The sequence below is a fragment of the Aulonocara stuartgranti genome (genome assembly GCF_965226115.1).
Source record: "Aulonocara stuartgranti genome assembly, chromosome: 11".
In the NCBI taxonomy this organism is placed as follows: Eukaryota; Metazoa; Chordata; class Actinopteri; order Cichliformes; family Cichlidae; genus Aulonocara; species Aulonocara stuartgranti.
The window spans coordinates 6,651,300-6,672,760 of record NC_138947.1 but is presented as its reverse complement, the minus strand read 5'-3'; the positions used below and the strand labels follow the sequence as shown (position 1 = coordinate 6,672,760).

Below are 21,461 nucleotides of genomic sequence, written 5' to 3'. Positions count from 1 at the left end.
GGACCCTCAAGCTCCCAGGCCTCTGGTAGAGGACCCGAGCTTGAAGGATAAACCGCCCGCAGGGGCGTGCTGGGTGGTTTTTTTTTTATATATATATATATATATATATTAGGGGTGCAACGATACACAAAATTCACGGTTCGGTTCGGTTCGATACTTTGGTGTCACGGTTCGATATATTTTTTCGATACAAAAAAAATGTTCATGCCTTTTTAATTTGTCATTTATTAAAATTATAAATATATATTTTAACTCAAAAGTACAGTTTTTAAATTTAACCCTAACCCTTGTGCGCGTTTTTTATTTTGACAGCGAATGCGCACCTGCGGACCACTTATGTGCAGCCCTGGTTATTTAGCTCATCATGTTGCAGCCACAGAAATTCTTTTGTCCATGAAACCATAAAGCTGCACTTTCTTTTTGCCTCATAGTCTCATTTGTCATAACTTCTCCGTTTTGTGGTAAGCTTTTCTTTGGCTGTCACTTCTTCACCCCGACCTGTCTTATTTGGCTCAGCAGAACTAAAATATATATCCTCCTGCTTTTACACACGCACTCACATAAGCTCAGCGATTCTCTGCGCGATCAACCTCTCACATGTTTAAGCTTGCTGCGGGAGATTTCACTTGTCATGTTTGCATAGTAAGCTAACGATTAATAAGACGATGTCAGAGGAATTGGTGCACAAATTATCATCACTCACAGATCAGTGCTGTCATTGCAAAGTGAAAGCAAAAAAACAAGCGCAAATTCAAACGCGATTTCAATATGTCACATATTGACAGTGGCTCACCGATGCCAATGACATAATTACCCAGCTACATTTCTGAAAGAATGCAAAAGCATTGACATATATTTTTCCTTCCTACAATAGCCCAACGGGCAGGGTAGCCCGTCTGAAAAAAATCGCTAGCCCCAGGACGTCGGGCTAGCGATTTTGCAAGCCCTGTATCTGATTGAGGAATTACTCATCTTTGGAAAAGAGAGTTTATTACAGAGAAATGCCTCTTTCCAAAGTAAAAGCTATACTATCCGCTTCTTCTGGGCTATATTCTCAGCAGCATAAGGAGAATCACGTGCTAACAGCTGTCTAAATGACTCGGCTAAAGTTAGTAGCATGCTTGTTGTTTTTGTCTTTGCACTAGGATGATGTCGGCGTAAATGTGCAGTCATATTCATTGTGTTCCCACTAGTGCTTTCAGGTTAATCTCGTTGAAATGACCTTAACGCCACAACACGGCAAATCTCCGTTAACGAGCTACCGCCGATCGCCCCGTGCATGGGGCTAGACGGCCAACACGTTAACGAGCTAACTGCGCTAACACACTAGTTCCCACCCATGTAATTAAGCATTGCGTGGCACATCCAACATACTGTTTTACTTTAGTCCATGACTGGCTTACCTTCAGGGTCATACGTCACATGAAAACCAAAATAATTCCAAACGCCAGATCTGAATGAGAGTGGGGGAGGTCCATCTTGCAAGGAGAGCTTAACTTCTGTCTCGCTAGCTTGCCCTGCGCTCTTCCTTCTGACTATGCTGTCTGTGTTGAGCGCTCAGTGGATCTGCGCTCGACAGTGCAACCTAGGCGGAGTAGTCGAACGCAGATTCACTGAGCGCTCAACACAGACAGCATCGTCAGAAGGAAAGTTGATAAAATAAATTACAAATGTTGTATTGTTCGATACATATGCGTACCGAACCGAAAGCACTGTATCGAACGGTTCAATATCGATACGAATATCGTTGCACCCCTAATATATATATATATATATATATATATATATATACAGCAAAACCAGTTTCAGTACAACAGCAGTAAGAATGGAAGGTCCAAAACATTGCATGTAGTGTATCTGGGTCCATTCTCTGCATTAACCACAAGATTTGATTACGCTTTTCAGAGTAGCCACCTTCATTTGTTTATTTGCAAATTTGCACAGATTTTGTTTATGTGTTCTCCTGGGCTTTCCCTCTCGTCTGGCCAGTTTACAGACTCATGATGACAATGGTGGTGTGGTGGTGGTGGAGGAGACGTAGGAATGTGTTATGTAAATTCTCCCAGCATGGCCCTGGTCGTCCTTATACCTCTTACCACCTTCCTCTGCTTTCTTCCCTCTGCTATTGACCATGTTGCACATTATAAATCAAGTGTACCTTGCTAGTACTCTAATGAAAGCTCATTTATAAAGTGGCTAAATGGTCCTGACAAAAGTCCTAATGAGGAAATCAATAATTCAGTGATTGTTGCTGTGCTTATACTAATACGTTCCTCTTGTAGTGCTTTGATCCCAGCTAGGAGAGTAACATTTGTTACTGTATTCAGTTCTGCTTGTCAGCATTGTTGTAGTTTTTTTTCTTTCCTTGAATCTTTGAGATAAACGATGTCCCGTTAGAAACATCAAAAGCTGTCTCACATGTTCTTCAATATCCAATAAACTTCTTTTTGATGAGGAAAGAGTGAAGAAATGTAAAAAATATTTTCTCTTGAATTGTTAATATGAAACATTACTCTGGTATTTGCTCGGCACAAATCACTGTGATTAATGAGAGGTTTGATGTTTTTATTGAATTGCTTGCAATGACCATTTTTTCTCCACCATCCCACCATCTACTGCACTGAAGTACTTTTCACTGAAGTCGCCAGCAGGAGGTTTGGTTATTTGCCAAAAAAAAAGAGAAAGTTGAGAAGAAACATGTTGAGTAATTTACCTCATAGCATGGTGAAAAAAGTTAGTGTTGACTTATTGTAAAGCAGTAAACAGAGCTGAATGTAAAAAATCTATGACCTAATTCACTGTATTTGTTTCACAGTGTCATAACCTGTTAAGCAGTTATTTTTATTAGTATCACACTCACATTAGCAGTGCAGTGTTTTACAAGTTTTCCATGACTGTCTTAAAATAACCGCTTCTTTTACTCCATCCACATTGCCCCATAAATATAGTCATTGTGAAGCTGCTGACCTGATCTAACAAGTTTGGCTTAAAGAAAATAAGTTCAAAGATCCAGCCTCCTCTAATTGCATGAAACCGAGCTAGTGATCAGTAATAGTTCTTTCAAGTCTTGTTTAAAGCAAAGTTGATGAATTCTTCTTGTTCAGGGGTTTAAATTATTAAAGAAATAAAATAAATAATGCAGTATTCAAATTATCCTTGACATGCAGTTTTACTTTCACCTGTTTTACACAAAGATGCACATATTAATGTTACTTTATTAATGAAAATCAAATTACAATTACAGTTTTATTTTATTTTTGTACCTGAGAGAAAATACAATACAGTATAGCAGTGTTTGGACAGATGGTGACTCACCCCTGCAAGGTCATTGATCATCAGCCTTAGGGACTGGAGTGTACACTGTAGGAAGCCTGTGGAGCAGCACCCTAGTCCTCTGTTAATTGCCAGGGCAGGTAGATTACCCTCTTATGCCCCTCCCTGCTCCTTAATGTTGGGCACAGCCACCCGAAGTGCTCCCTCAGATGCCTCCTTAACTAGCTTTGAATTCAGTGATTAATGAAACACATTATACTTCTTTTGGATTAATGGCTGTGTGGTTTTAGCAAGCTGTAAATGGTAAAAGTACATTTCCTGTGTAGATTAAAAGATTCTTTTTCAAACACGATTCAAGCACAAACCCACCTTTATGGAGTGGTCTTCTATTTTTTTATATAATCCAGTATAGGAGACTAAAGACAGAGAGCACAAGCTTCAGATTTTGATGTGGGGAAAACACTTCCATGTTTCCTTTTTTCTCGGTCCCTTTGCAGTTCCTGTTGTTTTGTTTTTTTTCAGAACAAAGAATAAGCTGTGGTACTTTGAGTTCGGCACGTCGGAGACCTTTTCGGCCACATGTAAGAAGCTCCACGACTTTCTGGAGGTTGAGGTAACTCAAACCATGTATTTTGTTTTTGGAGACTTTTCCAAGAAAAGAAACAAAAGCAAAAGCATATATTTTGAAATTTGTTGCTTTGTAACTTATTCTTCTTTATCTCAGCTCTTAGATACGAAGCAATCATGTATTCTTTATTATTAAGGGTATTTCACTAGCATTCAGGTAAGAATATTGATGTCATTTAAGATATTCTCGTCTTCTGCTGCTCCATAAATAGCACTAATGTATACTAGTTTCAGATTCACCCAGACAAAGTGTGGATGTGTGAAGGCTATCTGTGCACCTCCCCACCCACTTCTCACATAACCTTAGTGTAACACACAGGTAATTAGCCCTACACGACCCTGCTGTGTGTGATATTGAGTGATAATGAAGATGGTGTCTATACAATTCATCTTCCCTCTTCTCAGAGCTATCCACACAGTGCAGAGGTCTTCATTAATTAGGGCTGAGTAGTGCTTACATTACTGAAGAAGGACAGGTAGGGAGATGATGAGACATCCCTGAGTCATAAAATGCACCATTTAGAGTAATATATAATACAATATTTCTGGGTTAACACAGAATAACTATAAGGACACTTGCCCCTTCATGCTGGGCTCTTTTAAACATAATTAAAATGAGTGCAGGATGGGTCAAGCAGTTAGTACAAAGTGTACTTGTGTTTTAAAGTTAAAACAACCAGCTGCTCTGGTTCTCTCCCATCTTTCTAAAATTCTGATTCCTAGATCTCTACTTAATAAGATTAAGCATATATTAGCTATGTGCCTAAATTAAACCAAATAGTGGAGAGGAAGCAGAAACTAAAACTTGTCTTACCTTAAGAACACTTTAGAAATAAAGATTTGATTTTAGGTTATAAGAGTAATATTTGAACATCTGGGTTGTAATTGAGCTTATTTCAACTCTATTTTTCTAATAAAGTAGTTTTTATACTTTGCTGAACAGTAACTGAAAACAGAACTACACAAAGTGGACTTCCAGTTCATGGATTGAAAAATTTATATCTTACCTTCTCTTTCAAAGATGACCTCCCTGTGCTTACTAATATTTTTAAGAGCCGTGTCACGTTATGGCACAACAGCAGCATTGACACTCTGGGGTGAGAACTGGTTAAGAATCAAAGGTTCGTCTTACTTAGACAAAGCAATATATTCTGGTTTAGACATTGGGGAAAAACACTGTTTAGGGTTCATCATCTTATAGATTATTTCAGTATCAAACTGTAGTACAAAGCTTGTGATGAAACGGATTGTATCTGTCCTTCTCTTTCTGTGTTCTTTTAAAAGTGTGATGGTGTTACTCTGGACCTTAGCAGTATTTCCTTGGAAGGCATTGCCATTCTCAACATTCCCAGCATGCATGGTGGCTCCAACCTTTGGGGTGAAAGCAAGAAGAGGAGGGGCTACCGCAAGGGAGGAAAGAAGGGTCAAGACAAAAGGACACCTGTGCTCGACCCCAAAGAACTCATGTTTGCGGTTCAAGGTAGCTCTGACACCCGAGTTTTACGGTTGTTTACATAAATGCTGAAATCATTGTGGTTAGAAAGCTTAATTACATTACAAATCTAAACTCACAGAGAAAATGTGTTATTGCTAAATAAAATGCTTCAATAACCTGTGTTATACTTGGCTATGTGGCTACAAAGCCACATTTAGCAACATAGCTTGAAGGAGCATGTTGTAGCCTATTGATTTTTTGGTAAGTGGCCACTTTGGTGTAGTATATATTCCGGCTCTAAAGTTCAGACTCTAGCTGCTGGGCTGGGGTCTGCACACACTCAGCTTTAGCATCACTCTGGGGGTTTTCATAATCTTTGTGTTAGCATGTTTTCTGTGCACATGCTTCCAGAGTGCCAACGTAGTGTTAACAGAATAATGTGGCTGTGTCTGTCTGTGAAGCATTTCGTATTTGCATTCGTCCTTTCATTCAGTCAAAATAAAAGTAAGGTTCATATCCCTATTCCTCAAAGCTGTAGACCACTCCAGCATTTTCCTCCTCCTGCACACAAACTTAAATCAGCTGACAGTTTTGGAGGGTTTTTGTTGTCAACCTTGTGTCCAGATATATGAAGAAGATGTATGAAGTAACACGAGTAACAAAATAACTGACTGAAAAATGTAATGTGATTACTATAACACACTATTTGGGAGTGGTTACGCCCACTATTTTTTCAATAGCTGAACATTTCTGGCTAAATCTGTCGGCATGTTGTAACGTAATTGGTGAGTCATCAACAGCAGTCAAACCTCTGCATGCTACATACCATGGTTGGTTTGCTCTGTTAAACAATAATAGTGCAAGTTAAACAGCTTTGACAGTGTAGGAGGTTCTTCTCCCTGAAGCCCACATCAGACACTAACAGTCTGTGTCCTTGCTCCTATCAGACAGATCAAAGACTAAACTTTGGGCCAAACTTTTCCTGAGCACATTAATATTTCACTGATGACAAGGTGAATCACAGCCAGCAGGTTTTGTTTGCAAAGAAGAGGTACAATCATGTCACAGTTTGGAACTGTCATTTGTGTATTAATGGTCTGTGTGGGCACCAGTGGACAGGCTCTGTTAATAGGAGCTGACTGAGTGGGGTGTTGGGCATACCCCTGAATCCATTTACGTCAAAAGGAAGCCCATCAATGGGAATATATGAATGAACGAAACACAATGAGTCAGCTGCTCTGTGGAAACTGGTGAAATTGTGTGAGCCGCTTTAGGGAGTTAATAGCAAAGGGTAGAAAATATCCAGAAAGCAGAATATTCTAGTACTGCAGTGAAAAATTACAGACAATATAATTTTTCCTTCAAATACATAGTAAGAACTATATATATGTGGCTTAATATATCATCACTGCACAAGTGTTTTCAGTTATTGTAGTCCTGTTGAAAGGGAATACAATTTAGTTTTACTTTTTGTTAAGCTTTCATATCAATATGCCCCAATTTTATCCATGTTTACAACATAGCTTGAATGACAGCTAATCTGTTCTTTATTGAAATAATTTTATTACTAATAATTGCTGTTGAGTCTTTCTAAATTCTTTTGTAGACTCACAGCCGTGAATTCTGGATTTACTTGGCTTTTGTATTTTATTTCTATCATGTCTAACTGTGCCTGTTCAGGTGATGCACAGTATGTTTTTTAGGTTTCCTGCTGAGATGGTGTGTTTGTACCTGGGGATGAAGTGGATGTTACAATCAGTGTCTGGCTTTGAGACATGACGAGCCAGCAAAGATCTCCAGACATGGCTGCCAGTGATCCCTTATGAGACTTCACTGGCCATAGCACAATTTCTGGAAAATAAAAAGCCCTCTGTGAAGCACACTATGGAGCATTCATTCTTTTTAGTTGTGATTCAATTTTCTGTTTCCTTTGGTGCTGTTTTGCCTTTAAAGATGGTTAAAGGTGGCACATTTTAAATTGGACTCTTTTTCACAGTCACAGCATTTATTGTGCAAAATGAATCTGTTTTATGTTGTTTAAAAAACTGAGAAAACAAGTGAGAGACAGTGAGGAAGTAGACAAGGAAACACAACTCAGTCCGACAATAAATAACCCATAAAAAAGTCATTCTCCAGTACATTAACATCACCTTTTTGATGCTTCGAGCTGAGCATTTCCGTCAGTAGGCTTGCCCTGTAACATACTCTGCTGTGTCATCTTGGATATCAAACATGACCATCATTTAGAAAAGAAATGCAGTGTTGTATTTAATAAGACTTCTAATTTGCAACCAGGACCGTAAGATTATCATGGACATGTTCACCGATGGCAGTTTTCTCACTGACTTCCATACAACCAGACTTCTTTTTTTGGACGACCCCCTGCTGACAGTTAGAAAAATCGAGGTTTAAGGATTTCAGTAGACTTCAAGTTAAACCAATGCAAAATCATAATAAAAAGGAACCATGTGGCACATGTGCACTGTGAGGGACACATTTGATCAATGCAAAGCCCAGCTTTGCTATGATGAACACTCCATTTATCCCTGAAAAAAAATCAATCACTTCTGTGTTTGTATTTAAAAAAAAAAATAGAGGCCACAGTCTAAACCTGGAAAGGCACTTAGTGTGAGTGGGGAGTATTTCCCTTTGTTTATGTGTGTCCATACCCATTTGAGCCTGTGTATTGATGCGGGTGGGTGTGTTTGTGTTGTCCACCTGTACTGTATATCTTAGAATAGATGCCCTTGTGGAAGGTGCCCTCAAGGTGAGCAGCCAAACTTGTTAGATCAAGAGAACAGCGTATTTAGAGGTAAACACACAGGAGTGCATTAGCCCAGAGGGGCAGAGGGTGACGCACATGACTGTTGGCAGAGATCATTTTTTGTCAAGTTGTATGTGTAGTTGCATCTGTGTGTGGATGGGTGGGCTGGTGGGTGGCTAGGGGATGAAAAAAAAAAAACCCTGACCTTTCGGGAGCTGTTAAATCGTCCCGCTGGTGACGCCAGGAGACAAGCCCCTCAGGTGGAAGGGAATGGCTGCAGAGTGAATTATTTAGAATAGGGGCTTCATGTGTGGGTGGAGGGGTTGATGCTTGGGACTGATCCCCCGTGACAAGCCCCATGAAGCTTTCATTGGAGGATCGGCCTCCACATGCCCTCCCTCCTTGTTCCGCCATTCCTCTTTAGTTTTACTTTCAGCAGATCGGCTGCTGGTCCTGCTCTGCTCCGTCACTGTCTGTCTTTTATTCCTCTGCTCTCACCCTGTCGCTCCACATGTGTCAGTGCAGCCACTGGCCTGGACAGGTAGTTGTGTGACAGTGACAAGGACGTTGTTTCTATTCTCTCTCTCTGATGGGAAGATGTGGCTAAGATTAAAGTCGCAGTGTGCTGCTTTTTCATGTCCCATACGGACACTGGTTCATATCATTGTTTCATTCACTATCACTTGTAGTGTTTATCAATTTGAAATCCTGATTTCTTGACCTACGTAAGGGACATTGATTCGAGATTAGATAAATAAGATGATTTGGTTTATATTTGGCCATAGACTGCTTATCATGACTTTTTATAAATTGGCCTTTCTAATCGGTTAGGTGATTCAGTTTTTCTCCCAGTTTATCTCTGAGAACATGTTGGTTTTTTACTATATTTAGGCGAGTGTGCTTTGTATTGTAGATCCAGGTGAATCATTTGAACTTCCCGTAAATGGAATAATTGATGGTGATTCAAGAAAAGAAAAATGGAAATTCACAAAAAAAAAACCCACTCGAGATAAAATATGATTTCAGTCCATTAAGACCCTTATTGAAGTCGTGTGTCCTCATTTCTTAGAAAGAGATGAAAATATGTCTAAATTTAAGTTTTGCCTGAAGGCCATTTCTCCTCCAAGACTAGTGCTTTTGTACTATTTTGCCATATTTCATGACATTTCATGGAGAGGTGGAACATGGACAGATTAGAAAAGATTCTGATCAGAATCAATTTCCTTACAATTCTGAGACAGAGGATAGCTTCTGTAATTTTTTTTATCATTTTGAAAACTATTTTTTTCAACTCTTAATTTGAAAGAACAATTTTTACCTGAAGGTTCATTTCAGGCTTTTGTAAAAATGAGACCGAATGCTCCTATCAGGAAATACAATACAATTTAATTTGTAAGGGTACGGGTGTGTTGAGTTTTAAACAGTTTCATTATTCTGTTTAGTTGTGCCAATGGACATATTTTAATTTCTTTGGACTGTAGATCCAGGCAAGGTATCAGCATCAATGCAAATAAGTGTACACTGCAAGGCACTGGAGTGTAAGAAAGTCGGTAAACTCATTTTCAGAAAAGAAAATAAACTTAAGTTACAGTATGTCAAGTTGTATATTGCGGGTGAACAATATACAACTTGATACATAACTAACATTAATGATTTGTCACAACCTTAATATACTGCATCAGCATCTTTACTTTTAAATTAAATATACTTGATATACTCTGGTGTAGCTGACTTTAGAGTAAATAAACTTAGAAAATGTAATTTTGGAAACTTATTTGGACCTTTAAATAAAAGTACTTATATGGGAGACAGATGTTGTACAACATCAGAAATGTAGCTCAGCTCTAACCACACTACTTTTCTAGAGTACCGTGCAAAAGATTTGAGCCACATCGCATTTCTTTACATTTTACTAGGACACGCCCTCGGCTGTGTTTTACAGATGGCTGTAGACATTCACTATTGTACCTCTCATCTTACCTCCTCCATACATTTGGATTCATCTCATTTCTAATGGGGAGTCAGTGAAGAGCAGATAGATAAACTGAAGGCCTATATCAGGTCTTTATTGGCTTTCAGATGCTGTTCACCTGTAGATAGTTGGAGTGCTACTTCTCCTTTTGTCCTCTATTTTACACACAAGAAGGCCTGAAAGCTCTAAAAACAAAACAAATTATAAAGAAATGAGTGATATACAGGACTGTATGTCACTGCAGCAACACGATTTACAAGAATTCACAAAATAATAGGCTCGTTTTTTTCATCAGGGTTGGTCTTTAATTCTTTGAGACATCGTAAAAGTTGTAACTAAAAGCAAATTTGTGTCTGTGAGTGTGTTTTAGTGTGTGTGTGTGTGTGTGTGTGTTGGCTGCACAGGGTCCTCCTGCCCTTCTTAAACCAGCACAGCTACAGCCTTTGCATTCTTTCCCAAGCTAAGAGCTCTAGAGTATAATAGATCTTTGTAGCTCGGGGCAAACAGGAATCCCTATCGCTTTGGTGATGCTGTCCATCATATATGTCACCATGGGCCTGCATGAGCCGTTCACATCAACGTGAGAAGTCACGTGACGGGGGGAGCAACTTTAAAGCTCAGTGTCAGGGAGGTCAACCTGCTTTGGATTGTATGTGTACACACTCTTCCACTCCGACCCTGGAAAGTGCTGCACTCAAAGTCCAGCGTTGAGATAGGGGCAGACGCATGTCCATCACCATGGTGACAGCTGGACACCATAGCTCGGCGGCGGCAACAACATCTCACCGCAACAGCAACATTGCCCACGACACTCCTTCAGGAAACCAACACGACTCACGTACACACGGCATTGCGGGGCTAACACGCTCACACACACCGAGTGCCTAAAAATGGGTCTTAGTTTCAATTAGTGTCTGTATACTACCAACAGCGAGGCAGCAGCTTCTTAATTTGTGGAGGGATGAGTTGATGGAGAGTCGGAGGCAGAGCGGGCCTCCGAAACAGATGGGCCCTGCGTGACACTGGGCTTCCAGCAGGGGCAAAATCAATGCTCATAACTGAAAAACAGAAGAGAAATTAATAATTATATTATCACAAGATTGCTTTGCATTGCCGGTGCAATCTAATTAATAGCTGTTTTGTTTGTAGCTTGTTGCCTTTTTTCTATCTTTTTTTTTAAACAGTGAATATTAAATATTTCAGCAACAGAAGGCAAACTCTGAAGTGAGGAACATCACATGTCATGTTCTTTTATTCTTCCTCACCTCCTTCTCACTTTCCTCTTCCCCTCCTCGCTTTTGTACTTTGTTTCATGTGTCTTCTCACTCCTAGTACGAGTTTTTTGCATTGTTTACCTCTCATGTGAATGGTAGCTACATTCAAAAGCAGCAGTGATACTATAACATAATGAGGACAAAACTTGGCTGGACTTTGCATGGTTAAAAAAGTGTTTTTTCTTTGCTTTGTTGCTTTTGTTTGCTTTTGTCTCAGACCTGTCTGACCAGCTCTTGGAGGTTGTGGGACTCGAAGGAGCCATGGAGATGGGTCAGATCTACACTGGCCTGAAGAGCGCTGGACGACGCTTGGCACAGTGCTCCTCTGTGACTATCAGGTCAGTCTTTAACAATGTTTTGTGCCTGTTTCTTCCAATTATTATATTGTTTTTAGTTTATTATGGTAGCAAATGCTATGGCATATAAGAAAAAGCATAAAAATGCTACGAGTATAAATTAAGGTGATGATTTTTAAGCATCCTGGTGCAGAATGCTTTTATTTGGTTTTATTGTGAAGATTTGTTACAGCATGTTTTCTCGTTCTTCACTTACAGAACCAGTAAATCCCTTCCAATGCAGATTGATGGTGAACCTTGGATGCAGACTCCGTGCACTGTAAGTTGAACTGCATTTCCACAAATGGTTCATCCAAACTAAAGACAGTTATATGCCAATATAAAGTAAATTGTAAGGGCAGTGAAAGAAGAATCGAGCAAAGTATTTTGTAATCTCCATTTACAAAAAAAAGATTTGCAAATGAAAAAATATTAATACGTTTTACATATGGAATCTGCAGTCTGACAGTCATATTGATGCTTGAGAATTTTTCCAACATGTGGCAATGAGCATCCATGACTCATTCTGTAAATTCAAGTTTTCAAAAAGTTCTTTGTTTGTTTTTTATTCTGAGCTTAAAGAGTAACATCAGACTGTTTGAGGAACCTCTGAGGAAACACATAGTTACTGTTGTGTGGGAGATCTTGAGTTCTACTATGAAAATGCCCCACACGGGCATCATGAAGATAAAAAACAAAAGTGAAAAGTTAAATGCTTGTTAGGTGAAAAACAATGGTTTTGAAACCACATCAGCTATTTAACTGTATGCTAACAAAGCCTGCTCTATTGCAACTGCATTATAAAACCAAAACAGAAAACTTATCCCTTGTCTATGCATCTGCATATTCATAAGAAGGTATTGGTTTATAGACATTATGGTCTAAGATGTTAAGATGTCCAGGAGTCATTAATGCGACCCACCTTAGTGACTGATTAAATCTTCTTTCAATGACTTCTCCCATATGGAAAAGAAATAGTAAAAACTTATATGATTTACTCCTGAAAGTGGCCACTTTCTCATTACTTTCATATATTGTTTTAGTAAGTATCCAACACATACAAGTTTTATTATAGAATTTTTCAAGGGATCTTATATCTGTTTTCACTCTTGTATGCTTTTCATACAAGTTTCACACAAGACAGATACAAACTTTAAAAGATTTATATATATCTTATATATAGCTTTCTGACAAACAAACCAAAAGCTGATACATGTTTAAAAAAAATATCAAATATATATGCTTTAATATTAAGATTAATATAACAGTTCAGCTGTTGCTGCTTTATATTCTAGTGCATTAATTTATGATAACAAATTCTTAATGATTCAAGTCTTATTTCTTCTAATTTGCTCATCGTCTAGATCGCAAACGTGTACCTCGATAAGTGTTTTCTCTCTGTCCAAGTTGCTCGTTTTTCAAAAGGAAACTCCTGAGTTTGCGTTGATTACGGTTGTGTTTAGCTTTAATTAGAACACCACTGCAGATGAAGTGCTGCCGAGATTTACATATGGATCGCCCAGCCATGACAAAACAAGTGGCCTGCAAGTGCTCTTGTATCTGCTGGCACAACTACACAGAGCAAAGTTGGGCTCTGACGATACATAATTGTGCTGCAATGATTTCCAAGGAAAGTTTTTCATTCTGTATGTCTGAACTGCATCTGAATCACTTAACGCGTTAAATGCCTACAAAAACATCACACTTCAAATTGGATGTTGTTCCACTAATTATTAACAACAGCAGCTATGCAAATGCATATCAGTCTCTGCATGCATACCATGTTTAACACCATAACCATTTAAGATTTTAAGCTAAATGCAGCATGTGTCACTCTGATGAGTAGATCTAAAATAACTGGCACCATATTTCCAAATTTGATTCTGGTACAATGCACCTTCATTAGGGTCTAAGTAAAATCCCCCCTCGGTTTTCTTAATTTGGATGATTAATTGTGACCTGATAGCTCATTACATCCATGCTTCATTTGAGCAAATTATTTTATTTTCTGTCTAAAAGCCATATTGTTCCATGGGCCCTTGAACCACATAAATACTTAATCCTGCATTTTAAAGAAACAGAGCTTGATTACCATCCAAATTTATTTCAGGTATCACTTTAGATCTTTTTTTTCTTTTTTGGCCACTGTCTTGTCTGTAAAGACTATCATGTTTATGGCAAAGTACTTGATAAACATTAACTTCAATCATGTTTAATGATGGCAGAAAGCCCACAAAAGCTAAGTAATTGCTCCAGCGTCAGAGTGCAAGCACAATAAATGGCATCTTTCCTTTGAAGTGAATGTGGTCCTTTGAATGCAGATGGTAGCATTTCCCCTCCCCATTACTGCGTTTAGACTCTTAGTGCAACTCTATAATGATGTGCTTAATATGACAACCCTTGATGGTTGATATTTGGGGTTCCATCGATCTACAGTTGCAACTCCTAAAAGAAATTGCATCATTGCAGGCAAACAGGATATTGTCAGATAATATAAAATTCAGTCTTTACAGTAATCCACAATAATATGTTATCGGAGTCACTAACCCCAGGGATTCTCAAAGTTTGTTGTAGTCAGGACGTTCAAATATGCATTCATAAGCCACTTGACAAGAACCCATTTGGATGCAACATCCATATGGAGGATTTTTTTTTTAATTGTTAATGCATTGCTGAATTTGCTTCTGTGGGGATAAAGTGCTGGGTATAATGAACAGTGGATAGAGACATTATTATTTCATGGGGATAACCTTCTGAGATTTAAAAGAAAGGTAAACATAATTCAAAAAAGTCATTTGTTGATTATGGAGGCACTTTCATTTTATAGGTAAAAGTCTTCTGTAAATGAGCTGTGAAAACTAAATAATAGTTTAAATACCATTGTTTTTGTTGTGTTTGTGTTTATTGTTGTTGATTGTGGCATCACATCAATATATATATGAAGTATAGCTGCTGTAAAATTATCGAATTATGTTTATCTGAAAACAAGAAATGTCGTACAAAAAACCCCCCAAAAAACAGACCAAACAAAAAAAACATAGTTTCACAGTATCAGGAGCTGTTTCAAAAACATGTGTGACATGGATTGTGCACTAAAACAATTAAATACAATAATAACAAAAATAATTAATACAGAAAGAAAATTCAAATTTTCAAATTTCAAATTTTTCAAATTCAAATTTTTCAAATTCAAATTTCAAATTTGTGCTTAAATCAAAAGATAAGTAGACTATATTATGTGTTAAGTGTTATGTGTCAGTATTTTAGCTTACAGTCACGTCTGGCATATATATTTCAGTGGTTTAAATCTAAATCAGGGGTGTCAAACATGAGGCACGTGGGCCAGAATCGGCCCATCAAAGACTTCAGTCTGGTCCGCTGGATGACTTTGGAAAAAGTCAAGGAGAACAGAAATTTTGTACTTTAATTGTTTTTTCATAGGTTTACAAAGGAGTCTAAACCTTTTCAGACTGACTGATCCTAAAGAGTTTCTTTTTCATCTGTTTTGTGTTTTATCTTTAGCCAACTGCACTTATATTATACGCAGGTTCTATTTAAGTCATTTCTTGATTCAGAATATCATAGGGCCTGGGTGTGGTTAGTATTTTTTTGGTTAATAAATGAAGTCATCATTTTACAAACACAGTTTTGTGTTTACTTGGGTTGATTTTGTCAAATGTTAAAATTAGTTTGATAGTGTGAGCGATGCAATTATGACACATATGCAAAAAACTAAGAAATAAGGAAGGGAACAAATACTTTTTCACAGCACTGTACATAGCAGGCGTGCTGGAGTAAACAAACAATAAGAGTGGGTGAATATGGCTTACAACACTTGGCAAAGCAGAAAGACAAATTGACAAGACATCAGTTTTTTTCATCGTGGATTAAAGAGTGAATGCTCCCTATAAGCCAGGCAGCATTGGGAAAACTCCCTTTATAGTCTACTGTATAGTAAGCACTGAGTGATTTCATAATGCTACTGAAAAATGCTATGTGAAGATGTTAACAGACAGCTTAAAACACATTTCCTTTCTGAGCTAAATCTCAGCTCTCTCTTTTCTTATACCAGATTGAGATCGTTCACAAGAACCAAGCTCCCATGCTAATGGGACCACCGCAAGGTCGAAGCTTCTTCTCTTCACTGATCAGACGAACTCGCACTGAGAGCAAAGACTGAACCTTCAAGACCTCCGAGTGCTCACACACACCTGCAGGGCAGTAGTCACCGGTTGATCTTAGCTGGGCCTGTTTGTAAAGGAGCCCTTTGTCTGATTGATAGCCCAGCATACAGTAGCAAAGTGTAGGATCAGGATGTGTCGCCTGCAGCATGGAGATGTCACTGAGAAGCCCACATTGAATCCAAAGCGAGGCGAGTTTAGGACTGACACTTTCTTCTACAGTCTGTGGTGTAATTTCGCTCCAAAAATATTGAAGCTATTTATGGAAGTTCACTTCTGTTCTTCTATTTTCTAAACTTCTGTTTTTATTTTTGCTGTTGTGCTCTGTGCCATGTGTAACAAACCCACCGCTGAATGTGTTTTGTGAGATGTATTTATTTATTTATTTATTTATTCATATTTAACTGCTATTGATGTTTTCTAATGTTTTATTTTTGTATTTGCATACCCCTGATGCATGATGGACAGTGAAAGAGGCTGGTGCTGTTGGAGATGACATATCTGGAGTTTGCATCTGATTTTTCCCAAAGTGTTTAGTAAAAAGTGAAGTGTCTCTACCCGACATCTCTTCTACGCTTCAGTCATGAATGGCTTCAAATAGTGCAAAGACAGAGAATCTGCTTTCGTTTCATGTTTCCTGCAAGTCATCCTTGTCATGTTTTGATTGGCTGTTTTGCTTCTCCGTCAGTGGAAAGATTAGGAATGATTATTGATTGCTCATAAAAAATGCATGACACTCTTTGTTTTACGTTGCACGAGAGATTTCGAGACAGTTTTACCAGATCTGTGCACACTTTCTGTTGCATGAGTGACCATGATCTCTTTTGACACTTATGGAAATTGATCATTTTTGAATCTGCATCTACAGCACAGCTCTGTTTCAACCACATCATCATTTATCTGCATTTTTATGGGATCCTGTGCTTTCTTAACAGGTACTCAGGCATAATAGAATGAAAATCTTTGAAAAGCCACAGAAAACAACAATATTTATCTTGTATAGTACAAGCACTTGTATAGTTATGTTCACAAGAAGCAGCTTGACCTTCTATGGTAACTCATTTTTTTCTGATGTTTGTTGATGAGGGTTTACAGTCCGCTGCACAAGTAAGCGTCCATTAAACAGTGAAAGATCTACAAACTTACTATTGACATTCATGTATATACATTGCTGTGCAAATTCCTCATTTCTTTATATTTTGCTTCTAAGTATCCAGACTGTCTTACAGGCTTTCAAAGTTTTCCTTTGGATATTGGCTGTTTTTACACTCATTTTCAGTCCGGTCCAATTTTAAGAGGATTTTTTGTTTGTTTGTTTCTTAAGCTACTTAACACAGATTTTTAAATCACTCAGTGTTGTCTACATAACAGACAAGTTAGCAAAAAGACAGTTTTAATTTTTAACTTTAGCACCTTGTTAATAGCATGATCCCATTTCTTTAGTTGAATATCCCCCCAAAAAAGTTAATGCCAAAGATAACTTAGTTTACTGGCATAAAATAGTGTTTTGGACCAACAAGGGGATTATTAGCCAAAAATCTGGCTTATTTTAGCATGTCGTGCACTATGTCCTTAAAACAGCATATGGAAGTCGTGTCCTTCAGAAACAGCAAAAACACCTGAGTCAGGTCTCTTTGTCAATACAGACTTGACCCAGAGACCGGAAAGATGCATCTGGCCTTTCAATTGATCCATCTCCTTTCTGCAAAGCCCCATCATAAATGTTCTCAGTATGAAGGTGGCTATGAAGAAGCCATTCTTAAAGAAGGGAAACAGGGAAAGAAATCACAAAAAAAGTCTATAAATCAGCAGTAACAGGTCTTGTGGAGTTGATCCAAATGTTACATTTTGAGTTAAAATATGTTTGGAGCAGGTCAGGAGAGAGCAACCACAGTGAGTGTCTACAGGCATCTGTAATACACAGTGGAGGCTCTGTCATGGTTCTGGGCTGCATTTCAACCAGTGGTGTTGGGGATTTTGCCAAAATTGGAATTATGACCGTGCAAAACTACCAGCTGATTTTAATCCACCATGATGTACCATCTGGAAAGCATTGGATTGGCAAAAGCTTAATTCTTCAGCGTGACAATGATCCCAAACTCACTGCCAATGCAGTAAAAGTATACGTGGATAGAAAAGCACAAAACAAGACACTAAGTAATGGCTTGGCCTCCATAGAGCTCGAACCTTAAGATAATTGCAGCACTGGGGGATCATCTCCACAGAGAAGAGACCAAAAGGAAGCCAACGTCCAAAGTAGAGCTTTGAATGTCATTCAAGGAGCCTGGAGAACTATTCCTAAAGAAATATCTAGAACGCTGCCCAAGAGAGTTCAGAAATTCAACATGTTGGTAACAACCTTTTAAAGAATCAATACTGAAAATCAGTCACATTTTATAACAGTCACTAACATATGCACAGTTGCCATTTATAGATAGTAATTTCCTATGAGTATCCTCCTTAATACAGAGCATTAAGTGGCTGGATGGTATTGGTCTTATTCAGTGCTTTTCTGCACTAATTTCATTCAGGCTGACCAAAGACTAAAAGTACTCACTTATTCATATTCTGGGGACATTATGTTACAGACCTACCAGCGAGACACACTTGATAAATGCATTTGTTTTTATAGAACTTCACATTTGCATGTTTTGGGAAGAATTTTAGGCTTGACTGTTTCGGTCTTTATAAGTGCCATATGCCGGCGGAGACGATAGCCAAGGAGTCTCCCATGTCTTTTTGCTTTGTATTGTGTAGCGTTTATACAGTGAGGTTGTATTTTTGTACACAGTATTATTTATTTTTCTGCTTTTTGCTTCACTCTAGAACTCACACCATTTTGTTGTTGTCTAAAAAGAAATTATGCCTGCCAGTGTTGACTGAGAAAAGTGATGGAAACAATAAAAAAGCTTGTTGTTTGGCATTGTGTTCAGGAATTTTTTTTTAACCTTTTACTCCTTAATGATGCATAGTAGTCACATATTAGTCAAAAGATTGTTGGTATAACAGATTCAAATTCTACGGGCGTCACAGTTAGCACTGTTGCCTCAAAGAAAGAAGCTTTGAGGCAACAGCACGATTTGAATCAGTGCAGTCTTTATGTCCTCTCTGGTCCTGTGTTTCCTCAGGTGCTCCATCCTCCTCCAGAGACATGCATGCTAGATTAATTGATAATTATATGTATGACACAAATATGAGGTAGGCGCTTTAATTGCAATTATAATATTGTGTTTTCTGTATGAACAAAATTGACAAAAGGGCGACATAAATGCAAGGCTGTTATCGGTCAGGATATTGTCTCCATTGCTGTTTATCAAATTTAGCATAGCAGTGTATCAGCAACGGTCTACTGCTTGCTTTCACACTACTAGAAATGTTTAAGTAGAAGTTAATGATTAGAGTAGAATTAGCTAAATTACCAGCTCTGTTTCCACAGAGGCACAATGGGACATCATGCAGTCTTTGTACTAGAAAAGTAGCACTTTATAGAACACTGATGGCCAGTGTGACTAAGTTGGGTAATTTCTTTGTCACATGCAGTCCAACTCTGGGCAATACAGTTAGGTCTATAACTTTTGGGGCAGTTACACCACTTTTTGCAATGTGCCTCTGTACACCACCGCAAGGTTTGTGGCCCTCTCTCCATTCAGTTTTGTATTTAATAATTAAAAAGCATGTTCTACTGGGTTGAAATGAGGTAACTGCCTTGGCCATCGAAGAATAGGGTTAGGATCCCATCTCTTTGTCTTGAGAAACTCTTTTGCAATATGCTTTGGTTCATTATCCACTACACAATATAATAACACTGCCAACACTAATAGCCCAGTTCCACTGGCAGCTATACATGCCCAATGCCATAACATTGTCTCCACCATGTTTGACAGATGATGTCGTATTAATTGAGTCATGAGCTGCCTCTTTCCTTCTAGATGCCTTTTTCCTTCCCATTATTTCAGTACCAGCTAATCTTGGTCATCATCTGTCCAAAGTCTAATCTTTCCTTCCTGTTCTTCGGTGTAAGTTGTGGTTTTGACCTTGTTGCATTTTTAACATTCATGAAGGGATTTCATGATTGCAGACCTTGACAATGATACTCCCCCCTCATTGAGTGTTCTTGACTGGGCTTTCTCTATCCAGTCTTCTGTGGTCTTTGGGGATGTTTGGTTTTGCTGAACTGGCCAATTCCTCCATGTTTTATAAGAATGTAACAGATTCTTGACTTGGACACCACTAAAGTTTTTGCAATCTTTCTGATAGTTTTATTTTGGTCCCCCCCCAAATCTAATGATTCTAAGGCGTCCTTAACTTGCAACAGTATCTCATGGGACTTCATACTATGCAATAAAAAATACCAAATGCAAGTTTGACCCAAGTCCAGATCTTTAATCTGCTTAATTTGTCATGGGACAATGAGGGAACAGCTCTCAATTGTCCAATGATTCTGTGCCTATGAAAATGGGGCACAGATATAAAACATCTGTAATAACATTTGTCAAACCCCTTGAATTAAAGCTGCAAGTCTATACTTCAATCTAATTATGATCATTTAAAGTCAAAGTTCAATGAGGTGGTTTACAGAGGCAAAATTACAAAACTTTTGCTGCTAGCCAAAAACCTATGGACCTAACTGATTCTCTGAGACAATGGCTTTAGTTTCATTTTTGTGCCACTAGTTTGCAGCCATTTGTTTCTAAGCAAACCCAGATAGTACATGGTTTTTCATCTCTTTTCACCAACAGGGAGATATTGACTTGGAATTTGAATCTACATAACTCTAATCTCTGTATTATTGTAGAGTCTTTGCTTACAGCACCTGGAGACTGCTATACTATAGCAATCACTATTGCTATACTACATAAATAAAATCGAATTAAACTGAATAACTACTCATTTGTTAGTATAACTTGCCAAGATTAATGCTCATTCCCATTAAATATATTCTGTTCATGTTAGTTTAACACCCTGTGAATTCCTGATCTTCAACATTTGTTTTTCATCTTGCATCCTAGAGGAGATAGCTCTATTTCTCTCTCTCTCTCTCTCTCTCTCACTCCCATGTGAGTGATAGTGAAATTACTAGAATGTAAAAATGTTTGGCAATAAGCTTTCACTTGCCACTAATTTTTCTTCTTCTTCTTTTTTAATAGTACAAAAGAATGCAAGTAATGTTTCAATAAATGCTCAAAGAGGATAAGCAGCAAATGAAGTGGTTAACTGTCTTTATAATGATTATTCTTGTCCCCTATTTTTAGTCACCTCAATTTTGGCTAAATAAGTACAAGTGAAACACAGTGTAGTAATCTGGAGTAACTTCAGTGTCTTGAGTTTTATTTTTGAAAATAAAACAGATGGGGAAAACCCCAATTATATTCTTTTGGAGTGGCACTTGGTTTAGGGTATTGGCTGTCTCAGTGTCAGATGGGTAGACTCCTGCACTTGACCTGCGTTTCTCCATCCTCAGGGTGTTCAGCAGGAGTGACACAGTACTTCACTTCACATCCACTTCACCTGCCTGGTAATGGAACCCTGCCTGGATCCAAGATGGCACCAGCGTGACCACCACTGACTTCCGATATGCCCGTCTTTCAGTCAAGTGTTTG

General features: G+C 38.3%; 1 protein-coding gene and 1 long non-coding RNA gene across 7 annotated transcripts in view; one reads left to right on the top strand and one right to left on the bottom strand.

The window, feature by feature from the left end:
• The window catches only part of LOC309717538, a 29,012-nt gene extending 27,267 nt beyond the window's left edge, over window positions 1–1,745 (bottom strand). The window contains exon 1 of the long non-coding RNA XR_014279734.1: window positions 1,404–1,745. This is a non-coding gene — a long non-coding RNA (uncharacterized lncRNA). The remainder of the gene's footprint in view (window positions 1–1,403) is intronic.
• dgkb (diacylglycerol kinase, beta) overlaps window positions 1–18,764 on the top strand; it is a 93,560-nt gene extending 74,796 nt beyond the window's left edge. For all 6 annotated transcript variants that reach the window (XM_082552192.1, XM_082552195.1, XM_082552193.1 and 3 more), the window contains 5 exons: window positions 3,796–3,886; window positions 5,185–5,380; window positions 11,563–11,683; window positions 11,900–11,960; window positions 15,753–18,764. In XM_082552192.1, coding sequence (XP_082408318.1) covers window positions 3,796–3,886; window positions 5,185–5,380; window positions 11,563–11,683; window positions 11,900–11,960; window positions 15,753–15,860 — 577 coding nt within the window. In that variant the 3' untranslated portion in view covers window positions 15,861–18,764. The remainder of the gene's footprint in view (window positions 1–3,795; window positions 3,887–5,184; window positions 5,381–11,562; window positions 11,684–11,899; window positions 11,961–15,752) is intronic.
• Window positions 18,765–21,461: the final 2,697 nt, after the last annotated feature.